The 12,329-nt window shown below is 46.4% G+C and overlaps 1 protein-coding gene across 1 annotated transcript in view; it reads left to right on the top strand.

Moving 5' to 3' along the window:
• The window catches only part of mmp24 (matrix metallopeptidase 24), a 168,682-nt gene that overhangs the window by 115,429 nt on the left and 40,924 nt on the right, over window positions 1-12,329 (top strand). The window contains exon 3 of the mRNA XM_086004301.1: window positions 3,759-3,875. Within this exon, the coding sequence (XP_085860427.1) occupies window positions 3,759-3,875 (117 nt within the window). The remainder of the gene's footprint in view (window positions 1-3,758; window positions 3,876-12,329) is intronic.

Raw genomic sequence — 12,329 nt, 5'->3', positions numbered from 1 at the left:
TAGAAATGTGGTAGTGATAGAGGATTCTATAATTAGGGGGATAGACAGCATCCTCTGCAGCCAAAAACGGGAATCCTGAGGAGTGTGTTGCCTACCTGGTGCCAGGGTAAGGGATATCTAACGGCGGCTGGAGAGGAACTTGAAAAGGGAGCATGGAAATCCAGTTGTCGTGGTCCATGTTGGAACAAATGACATAGGTAGGAACAGGGAGGAGGTCCTGCTGAAAGAGTATCAGGAGTTGGGATCTAAATTAAAAAGTGGTACCTCGAGGGTAATAATCTCTGGATTATTGCCTGAGCCACGTGCAAATTGGCAATGAAGCAGACAGATCAGCAGAATTAACATGTGGCTAAAGGGCTGGTGTGGGAAAGAGGGGTTCCTTTTCATGGGACACTGGCACCAGTTCTGGGACAGGAAGGAGCTGTACCGATGGGACAGGCTCCACCTGAACCGGGATGGGACCCGTGTCCTAGCAGAAAGAGTAAATAGGGACGTGGCAAAGGCTTTAAACTAGTAAGATGGGGCGGGGGGGGGATCTACAAGAAACATAACCAGCCTAAATATAAACAAAACCGGAAAAGAGAGCACAGGAAAGAATAAAGAAAGGGAGGACATTCATGGCAAGGGAATAAATAGAGTTATAGAACTGAAATCTAAAAAGATGGTTAAACATAAAGTGAGAGGAAATCCTATTAAAAATTAGTTAAACTGTACAGCAATGCACACAGTGTCTGTAACAAACCAGGGGAGCTGGAGGCCATCATACGTTGCAAGGAACCAAACATAGTAGGGATTACTGAGACATGGTTACAGAAAAATCAGGACTGGGAATTAAACATTACAGGGTATAACATATTTAGAAAAGATAGGGAGGGAAAAAGGGGAGGTGGAGTAGCTGTACTTATTAGGGATAACATAATGGCAGTAGAAAAAAGTGACACAGATATCAGCAAGACAAAACTAGAATCCATATGGATAGAGATAAAAGACAATAAAAGATCAATCACATTAATAGGTGCAGTCTACAGACCACCTAATAGTGGAAGGGAGGTGGAGGGAGAAATATGCAGAAAAATTAGAGAAATGAGTAAAAAACATAGAATAATAATCATGGGGGATTTCCAATATTAATCGGACAGAAGAGGTAGGTAAAGGGGATAAGGGAATGGAGTTCTTACAATGTGTACAGGACTCCTTTCTAACCCCTTGTTGGGCTTTTTACATATTGGAAGATTCGCTATTGGATCTAGTAATGGGGAATGAACCAGAGCAGATAAGAGAAGTAAAGGTAGGGGAACATCTAGGCAATAGTAACCATAATATAATACGCTTTAAGATGATAATTGAGAAGGACATAAGTATGACGAAAACCAGGTTAATAGATTGGAGAAAAGCTGATTTTGAGGGGCTGAGAATAGAACTTGGGAAACAAAAATGGGCAACAATATTGGCAAACAACGATGTAGAACAGCAATGGGAAACATTTAAAATGGTGTTCAAACGAGTGCAGGAAAAATATATTCCACTAAAAGGAAAGAACAAACTAAACAATAATGAGACTCCATAGATGAATAAAGCCATAAGGGAACAATTGAGGGTAAGGAAAGAGGCATACATTAAGTACACAGACAGCCCTGATTTTTGATAAGAGAGAATACGAAAGGATTAGGAGAGAAGTCAAAAAAACAATTAGGGAGGCTATGAAATTAACTATGAAATTAAATTATCAAGGAACATAAAACAAAATAGTAAAATATTTTATAGGTACATCAATAAAAAAGGGAGGTTGGAATGGGAATAGGGCCAATAAGGAATAGTCAGGGCAATACCACAGGTAACGATAGAGAGGTGACAGAAATATTAAATAATTATTTTGCTTCAGTATTTACCAGGGAGATAGAAAAGGTGGACATGACATTGGATTATGAGATTAGTAATGAGATAAGTGCATTTAAAATAAAAAGGGGATATATTAAGTAAATTAATCAAACTCAAAGAGGATAAAACCCCTTGTCCGGATGGATTGCATCCATGCATTTTAAAAGAATCTAGGGAAGAGATAGCAGAGGCAATACTACGCATATTTAATAATTTGTTAGAAAAAAGTATAGTGCCAGAGGACTGGCGGATAGCTAACGTAATACCGATATTTAAGAAGGGGGATAGAACATGTCCAGGGAATTATAGACCAGTCAGCTTAACATCGGTGGCAGGAAAAATAATGGAATCCCTACTAAAGGAGAAAATAGAAGAACATCTATAAGCCAAAAATATAATAATGGATAGTCAACATGGATTTCAAAAGGGAAAGTCTTGCTTGACCAACCTTATTGAATTTTTTGAAGAGGTAACAGAGAGAGTGGACAATGGTAATGCAGTATATGTAATTTATCTGGATTCTCAAAAGGCCTTCGATAAGGTACCCCATTATAGACTGATGAACAAGATCAGAGAATGCAGAGTCAGGGGACAAGTAGCAGAATGGATTGCTGGCTGGCTTCAGGACAGAAAGCAGAGAGATGGGGTAAAGGGTAGCTATTCACAGTGGCAGAAGGTGGGTAGTGGTGCTCCACAAGGATCAGTGCTGGGACCACTGCCGTTCACAATTTATATTAACGATTTAGACTTAGGAATCAAAAACACAATTTCTAAATTTGCGGATGACGCCAAATTGGGGGGGGGGGATAGTCAATACTGAGGAGGACTGCAACAAGTTACAGGAGGACATTAATAAACTTGCAGAATGGGCATATAATTGGCAAATGAAGTTCAACACAGATAAATGTGAGGTATTACATTTTGGTAGGAAGAATAGGGAGGTCACTTATCACTTGGAGGGTGGGAGTCTAGGTGGGGTAGAGGAACAAAGGGATCTCAGGGTACAATTGCACAAATCACTAAAAATTGCGACACAGGTTAGCAAGGCCATAAAAAAAGCAAACCAAGCACTAGGGTTTATTTCTAGAGGTATAGAATTGAAAAGTAGGGAATTTATGCTAAACCTGTATCGAACCTTGGTTAGACCACACTTGGAGTACTGCCTACAGTTCTGGTCGCCATATTATAAAAAGGATATAGAGACACTGGAGAGGGTGCAGAGAAGATTTACAAGGATGATGCCAGAAATGCGAGGGTATACATATCAGGAAAGGATGAACAGGCTGGGTCTCTTTTCTCTTGAAAAAAGGCTGAGGGGTGACCTAATAGAGGTCTTTAAAATTATGAAAGGTTTTGATAGAGTGGATACAGAGAGAATGTTTCCACTTGTGGGGAAGAGCAAAACTAGAGGCCATCAATATAAGATAGTCACCAAGAAATCAAATAGGGAATTCAGAAGAGTGGTGAGAATGTGGAACTCGCTACCACAGGGAGTGGTTGAAGTGAATAGTATCGATGCATTTAAGGGGAGGCTAGACAAGCATATGAGGGAGAAGGGAATCGAGGGTTACGCTGATAGAGTTAGATGAAGAAAGACGGGAGGAGGCTCGAGTGGAGCATAAACACCGGCATGGACTGGTTGGGCCGAATGGACCGTTTCTGTGCCGTATATCCTGTGTAATGCATCTTTTAAAGGAAAGTTGGATAAATATTTGAAGCAGAGGAAAATACAGGGCCATAGGTGAGAGAGCCGAGCCGGCCCAGACACAATGGGCCGAATGACCTCCTTCTGTGCTGTAATATTCTATGATTCTATGATCGTGATAGATTCTGGTTTAACGGATGATTCTGCAGTGTTGCCTTTCTTTGCTTGCTGTTAGGTGGATGAAGAAGCCTCGGTGCGGAGTCCCCGATCAGCCCCGGATCACTCGCAGACAGAGGAGTAAACGCTACGCACTAACTGGGCAGAAGTGGAGACAGAAGCACATTACATACAGGTACTGTCAGAACCACAGCTAGCATTGGGCCAGCGTGCTGCCGTACCTTCATGCTATGGAACCTGTGGTCAGAAGCTCTGCAACTTAGCCACATGGGGATTTCCTCGTGTTATAATAGGGCTTCTGGTCAAGTGGTAGGTCGCCCGGTGAGAAAGATGGACAGAAGGAGAGGAAAAGAGAAGGAATCATGTGTGAGTCAATCTGTATAGTCCCATCAGCCCGGTGGTTAGGAGATGGTGACTGGGGCAGTGTGAAAAGGTAGAAAATTAAAACAAAACCCTTCATTGTTACGCTGCAATTAACTCTAGAAACCCTTTGATTCAATTGATATGTGTTATCACTAATTATGGTAATCCTTTAGTTAGAGTGCTATGTGTTATTACTAATTATGGTAATCCTTTGGTTAGAGTGCTATGTGCTACCCTGCCTATTTCTATGCCTTATTTGGGTGTAATTTAAATTTTGCAAATCATTCTGTTTTGGCGATGCACTGTTGCAACTCCGTCACATTATCATGTTGGTTTTTCTCTTGCATTCAAGTGCCCAGGTTGAACAAACATACTTGACTATTCTCAGTTGACGTGCGCCGTGGTAACAGAATATGTCTGAGCGGTTCCATCAACCCTTTAAATGCCAATAAGTAATTGACAAGTTCGCCGGCAGAGAGACCAGTTTGCAGCCAATTCGGTTCACTGTACAAAGTATCAACGGCCTGAGTGCGCTGGTGGCTGTGGACCTCGTATATCAACCCCACCTTTAGTGTTTAGAACTAGCGGCCTTTATACAAGTTATGGTGCTGGTGTCTACCCAAGAATATTGGAAATTGTCCATGAAACTATTCTGGCTAATTACTGTCCCACCAGTCTCTCCCAATGATTCAAGTGATGATAGGGGACATGAATTGTGTCAAGTGAATGAAACACTGGAATTGAATGCCAGAGGAGAGGTGGGAGAAACTGCCTTGGACACCTCGGTAGCATTCGACCAAAAGTGGCAACATTAACTGCTTGCTTTTAACGTAGTAAAACGTCCCAAAGTGCTTAGGGGGAGCGTTATTTAACAATATTTGACATCGAGCCACACAAGCTATTGGAACAGGAGACCAAAAGCTTTGTTAAAGAGGTAGGTTTAACGAGCGTCTTAAACACAGAAACATATAAGATAGGAGCAGGAGTAGGCCATTCGGCCCCTTGAGCCACCTCCGCCATTCAATGCGATCATGGCTGATCATCCTAATTCATAGAGTCATAGAGTCATAGAGTTATACAGCACAGAAAGAGGCCCTTCGGCCCATCGTGTCTGCGCCGACCATCAATCCCTGTCCAGTCTAATCCCATTTTCCAGCACTTGGTCCGTAGCCTTGTATGCAATGGCATTTCAAGTGCTCATCCAAATGCTTCTTGAATGTTGTGAGGGTTCCTGCCTCTACCACCCTTTCAGGCAGTGAGTTCCAGATTCCAACCACCCTCTGGGTGAAAAAGTTCCTCCTCAAATCCCCTCTAAACCTCCTGCCCCTTACCTTGAATCTATGCCCCCTTGTTATTGACCCCCCTACTAAGGGGAAAAGTTCCTCTTTATCTACCCTATCTATGCCCCTCATCATTTTGTACACCTCCATCAGGTCCCCCCTCAGCCTTCTTTGCTCCAAGGAAAACAACCCCAGCCTGTTTAGTCTTTCTTCATAGCTGAGGTGCTCCATCCCAGGTAACATCCTGGTGAATCTTCTCTGCACCCTTTCCAAAGCAATCACATCCTTCCTATAGTGAGGCGACCAGAACTGCACACAGTACTCCAGCTGTGGCCTCACCAGCGTTTTGTACAGCTCCATCATAACCTCCCTGCTCTTATATTCTATGCCTCGGCTAATGAAGGCAAGTATCCCATATGCCTTTTTAACCACCTTATCTACCTGTTCCGCTGCCTTCAGGGATCTATGTACATGTACACCAAGGTCCCTCTGTACTTCCTAGGGTCCTACCACTCATTGTGTATTCCCTTGCCTTATTTGTCCGTCCAAAATGCATCACCTCGCACTTTTCAGGGTTAAATTCCATTTGCCACTTTTCCGCCCATCTGACCAACCCGTTTATATCGTCCTGCAGCCTGAGGCTTTCCTCCTCGCAATTTACCACCCCACCAATTTTCGTGTCATCTGCGAACTTACTGATCATACCTTTTACATTCTCATCCAAATCATTTATGTAGATCACAAACAGCAAGGGTCCCAGCACCGATCCCTGAGGTACCCCACTGGACACAGGCTTCCAGTCACAAAAGCAACCTTCGACCATCACCCTCTGCCTCCTGCCACTCAGCCAGTTTAGGATCCAGCGCGCCAAGGCACCCTGGATCCCATGGGCTCTTACCTTCTTGACCAGTCTCCTATGCGGGACTTTGTCAAAAGCTTTACTGAAAATCCATGTAAACCACATCCACAGCATTTCCCTCATCCACACACCTAGTCACCCCCTCGAAAAATTCAATCAGATTCGTCAGACATAATTTACCCTTGACAAAGCCATGCTGACTATCCCCGATTAATCCTTACCTCTCCAAGTGGAGACTAATTTTGTCCCTCAGAATTTTTTCCAATAATTTCCCTACCACAGATGTTAGGCTCACTGGCCTGTAATTCCCTGGTTTATCCCTGCTACCCTTCTGGAATAATGGTACTACGTTAGCTGTTCTCCAGTCCTCTGGTACATCCCCTGTGGCCAGAGAGGTTCTGAAAATTTGTGTCAGAGCCCCTGCAATCTCCTCCTTTGCCTCACACAACAGCCTGGGATACATCTCGTCCGGGCCTGGGGATTTATCCACTTTTTGGCCTGCTAAAACCGCTAGTACCTCCTCCCTCTCGATGTTAATATGTTCAAGTATGTCACAGTCCCCTTGCCCGATTTCTATGTCTACATCGTCTTTCTCCATAGTGAACACAGATGCAAAAAATTCATTTAAAACCCCGCCTACATCATCTGGCTCTACACACAGATTGCCACTTTGGTCCCTAATGGGCCCTACCCTTTCCCTGGTTATCCTCTTGCCCTTAATATACTTATAAAGCATCTTAGGATTTTCCTTTATTTTGCTCGCCAGTGTTATTTCATGGCCCCTCCTCGCCCTCCTAATTTCTTTTTTAAGTATGCCCCTGCACTTTTTATACTCCTCTAGGGCTTCCTCCGTCTTTAGTCTTTTGTAACTGCCAAAAGCCCCCCTTTTTTTCCTAATGCATTTTTGTATATCCCTTGTCATCCAAGGTTCCCTTTGCTTGTTGGTCCCACCCTTGACCTTTACAGGAACATGTTGGCGTTGCACTCTCTCTATTTCCCTTCTGAAAGTCTCCCACTGCTTTGATGTGGATTTTCCTATAAGTAGCTGCTCCCAGTCCACTTTGGCCAGATCCTGCCTTATCATATTAAAATCGGCCTTTCCCCAATTTAGAACCCTTATTTCCGGGCCGTCTTTGTCTTTTTCCATGACCACCTTAAATCTCACCAAATTATGGTCACTGTCGCCAAAATGCTCTCCTACTGACACTTCCACCACTTGCCCGGCTACATTCCCTAGAATTAGGTCCAGTACCGCCCCCTCTCTTATAGGACTTTCTACATGTTGGCTCAAAAAGCTCTCCTGGATGCACTTTAAGAATTCTGCACCCTCTAAGCCTTTCACACTCTGACTATCCCAATTAATATTGGGGAAGTTGAAATCCCCCACTATTATTACCCTATTATTTTCGCACTTCTCTGAGATTTGCCTACATATCTGTTCCTCTATCTCCCCCTGACTGTTTGGGGGCCTATAGTACACTCCTAGCAAAGTGCTTGCCCCCTTTTTGTTTTTAAGTTCTACCCATATGGTCTCATTAGAGGAACCCGCTAATATATCATCCCTCCTTACAGCAGTAATTGATTCCTTAATTAATATTGCAACACCCCCTCCCCTTTTACACCCCCCTCTGTCTCGCCTGAAGGTTCTATACCCCGGAATATTGAGCTGCCAGTCCTGACCCTCCCTCAACCATGTCTCCGTGATAGCAACAATATCGTACTCCCATGTGTTCAACAACAACTTCAGTTCATCCACCTTATTTGCAAGACTCCTTGCATGAAAATAAATGCCTTCCAGTCTTGCCATATTCCCTTTTGCCTTCACATATTTGCTCTGCCTTCCCAGCTGACTTGTTTTTTCCTCCGTATTTGGCTGTAAATCACCCCCTACTATAGTTCCACTCTGTATCCCATCCCCCTGCCAAGTTAGTTTAAACCCCCCCCCCAGTAGTGCTAGCAAACCTCCCCGCAAGGATATTGGTCCCCCTCTGGTTCAGGTGTAAACCGTCCGACTTGTACAAGTCCCACCTTTCCCAGAAGCAGACCCAGTGATCCAGGAAACTAAAGCCCTCCCTCCTGCACCATCCCTTTAGCCACGCATTCATCTGTTCTATCTTCCTATTCCTATGCTCACTAGCACGTGGCACCGGGAGTAATCCAGAGATTACAACCTTTGAGGTCCTGCTCTTTAATCTTCCACCTAGCTCCCTAAATTCTTGCTGCAGGACCTCATCCCTCTTTTTACCTATGTCGTTGGTACCAATGTGGACCACGACCTCTGGCTGTTCACCCTCCCCCTCCAGAATGCCCTGCAGCCGCTCAGTGACATCCTTGACCCTGGCACCAGGGAGGCAACAAACCATCCTGGATTCACGTCTACGGCCACAGAAACGCCTATCTGTTCCCCTTACTATAGAATCCCCTACCACTATTGCTCTCCCACTCTTTTTCCTCCCTTCCTGGGCAGCAGGAGCACCCCCAGTGCCAGGAAGTTGGCTGCTGCTGCCTTCCCCTGGTGAGTCATCCCCCTCAACAGTATCCAAATAGGTATACCTGTTTGAGAGGGGAATGGTCACAGGGGTCTCCTGCACTACCTGCCTGCTTCTATTGCTCCGCCTGGTGGTCACCCATTTCCTTTCTTCCTGTGCAGCCCTTACCTGCGGTGTGACCAACTCACTAAACGTGTTATCCACGACCCTCTCAGCATCGTGAATGCTCCACAACCCATCCACCCGCAGCTCCAGCGCCTCAATGCGGTCTGCTAGTAGCCGCAGCTGGATGCATTTCCGGCACACGTGGTCATCAGGGGCACCGGCAGTGTCCCTGAATTCCCACATAGAGCAAGAGGAGCATAACATGGGGCTGGGCTCTCCTGGCATGACTTACCCTTTAATTAATTTAAATTAATTCACTATCACCAATTAAAGATATCTCTAAGGCGCTTGTATGGTCTACCAACAGTCCCTGCTACACCAGAAAAGACCCTAGTAACTATAAACTACAGAGTTAAGGTTTAAAAAAGAGAAATACTCACCAACCAATCACTTACCTGCTCCCTGGTGACGTCACACTCTGATTACTTTTGACCTCTCTCCCCGCTGCTGAGTTGGTAAGCCTCACTGCTCCCTGGAACTGGTCGGGCCTCGGTACTCGCGCCGGTTTTTATACCGGGCTCCTCCTCGCCTCACTGCTCCCTGGAACTGGTCGGGCCTCGGTACTCGCGCCGGTTTTTATACCGGGCTCCTCCTCGCCTCACTGCTCCCTGGAACTGGTCGGGCCTCGGTACTCGCGCCGGTTTTTATACCGGGCTCCTCCTCGCCTCACTGCTCCCTGGAACTGGTCGGGGCTCGGTACTCGCGCCGGTTTTTATACCGGGCTCCTCCTCGCCTCACTGCTCCCTGGAACTGGTCGGGCCTCGGTACTCGCGCCGGTTTTTATACCGGGCTCCTCCTCGCCTCACTGCTCCCTGGAACTGGTCGGGCCTCGGTACTCGCACCGGTTTTTATACCGGGCTCCTCCTCGCCTCACTGCTCCCTGTCCCTGCCTTCTCCCCATATCCCTTGATCCCCTTAGCCTTAAGAAATATATCTAACTCCTTCTTGAATATATTTAATGAATTGGCCTCTACTGCCTTCTGTGGTAGAGAATTCCACAGGTTCACCACTCTCTGGGTGAAGAAATTCCTCCTCATCTCAGTCCTAAATGGCTTACCCCTTATCCTTAGACTGTGACCCCTGGTTCTGGACTCCCCCGTCATCGGGAACAGCCTTCCTGCATCTAATCTCTCTAGTCCTGTTAGAATTTTATAAGTTTCAATGAGATCCCCTCTCATTCTTCTGAACTCTAGCGAATATAAGCCTAATCGACCCAATCTCTCTTCATACGTCATTCCTGCCATCCCAGGTATCAGTCTGGTGAATCCTCGCTGCACTCCCTCCATGGCAAGAACATCCTTCCTCAGATAAAGTGACCAAAACTGCACACAATACTCAAGGTGTGGTCTCACCAAGGCCCTGTACAACTGCAGCAAGACATCCTCGCTCCTGTACTCGAATCCTCTCGCTATGAAGGCCAACATACCATTTGCCTTCTTAACTGCCTGCTGCACCTGCATGCTTACCTTCAGCGACTGGTGCACAAGGACACCCAGGTCTCGTTGCACTTCCCCTTTTCCCAATCTATTACCGTTCAAATAATAATCTGCCTTCCTGTTTTTGTCACCAAAGTGCATAACCTCGCATTTATCCACATTATACTGCATCTGCCATGCATCTGCCCAATCGCCCAACCTGTCCAAATCGTACTGCAGTTTCTCTGCATCCTCCTCACAGCACACACGCCCACCCAGCTTTGTGTCATCTGCAAACTTGGAGATATTGCATCTAGTTCCCTCATCTAGATCATTCATATATATTGTGAATAACTGGGGCCCTAGCACCGATCCCTGCGGTACCTCACTAGTCACTGCCTGCCCCTCGGAAAAAGACCCATTTATTCCAACTCTTTGCTTCCTGTCTGCCAACCAGTTCTCTATCCAAGTCAGTACCTTACCCCCAATCCCATGTGCTTTAACTTTGCACACTAGTCTCTTATGCGGGACCTTATCGAAAGCCTTCTGAAAGTCCAAATACACCACATCCACTGGTTCTCCCTTATCTATTCTACCAGTAGATTAGTCAAGCATGATTTGCCTTTTGTAAATCCATATTGACTTTGTCCGATCCTGTCACTGTTTTCCAAGTGCTCTGCTATTAGATCTTTTATAATGGACTCTAGCATTTTCCCCACTACCGATGTCAGGCTTACCGGTCTATAATTCCCCGTTTTCTCTCTACCACCTTTTTTGAATAGTGGGGTAACATTAGCTACCCTCCAATCCATGGGAACTGTCCCAGAGTCTATCGAATTTTGGAAGATGACCAGCAATGCACCTACTATTTCTCGGGCCACTTCCTTAAGTATCCTAGGATGTAGATTATCAGGCCCTGGGGATTTATCGGCCTTCAATCCCGTCAATTTCCCTAACACCATTTCCTGACAAATACTGATTTCATTCAATTCCTCCCTCTCATTAGACCCTATGTTCCCCGACATCTCTGGGAGGTTATTTGTGTCCTCCTTTGTGAAGACAGAACCAAAGTATGTATTTAATTGGTCTGCCATTTCTTTGTTCCCCATTATAAATTCCCCTGATTCTGACTGTAAGGGACCTACGCTTGACTTCACCAATCTTTTTCTCTTCACAAGGAGGAGAGAGAGAGGTTTAGGGAGGGAATTCCATAGCTTGAGGCCTAGACAGCTGAAGGCACGGCACCAATGGAGTGGCATAGGAAATCGGGATGCACAAGAGGCCAGATTTGGAGGAGTGCAGAGATCTTGGAGGGTTGTAGGGCTGGAGGAGATTACAGAGATTGGGAGGGAGTGGGCCACGAAGGGATTTGAACACAAGGATGAGAATTTTAAATTTGAGGCATTGTCGGACCAGGAGCCAATGTAGGTCAGTGAACAGGACTCGGTGTGAGTTAGGACACGGGGCAGTGAGCACAGGGGGTGATGGGTGAACGGGACTGGGTGTGAGTTAGGACACGGGCAGTGAGCACAGGGGGTGATGGGTGAACGGGACTGGGTGTGAGTTAGGACACGGGGCAATGAGCACGGGGTGGTGGGTGAACGGGACTGGGTGTGAGTTAGGACACGGGCAGTGAGCACAGTGGGTGATGGGTGAACGGGACTGGGTGCGAGTTAGGACACGGGCAGTGAGCACAGGGGGTGATGGGTGAACGGGACTGGGTGTGAGTTAGGACACGGGGCAGTGAGCACAGGGGGTGATGGGTGAACGGGACTGGGTGCGAGTTAGGACACGGGCAGTGAGCACAGTGGGTGATGGGTGAACGGGACTGGGTGCGAGTTAGGACACGGGCAGTGAGCACAGGGGGTGATGGGTGAACGGGACTGGGTGTGAGTTAGGACACGGGGCAGTGAGCACAGGGGGTGATGGGTGAACGGGACTCGGTGTGAGTTAGGACACGGGGCAGTGAGCACAGGGGTTGATGGGTGAACTGGACTGGGTGCGAGTTAGGACACGGGCAGTGAGCACAGGGGGTGATGGGTGAACGGGACTGGGTGT

The sequence above is a fragment of the Somniosus microcephalus genome, chromosome 13, assembly GCF_052327205.1.
Source record: "Somniosus microcephalus isolate GS21.2 chromosome 13, FLI_Smic_1.0, whole genome shotgun sequence".
NCBI classification, from domain to species: Eukaryota; Metazoa; Chordata; class Chondrichthyes; order Squaliformes; family Somniosidae; genus Somniosus; species Somniosus microcephalus.
The sequence above is the reverse complement of the archived record's forward strand: the minus strand, read 5'-3'. Positions and strand labels throughout refer to the sequence as shown.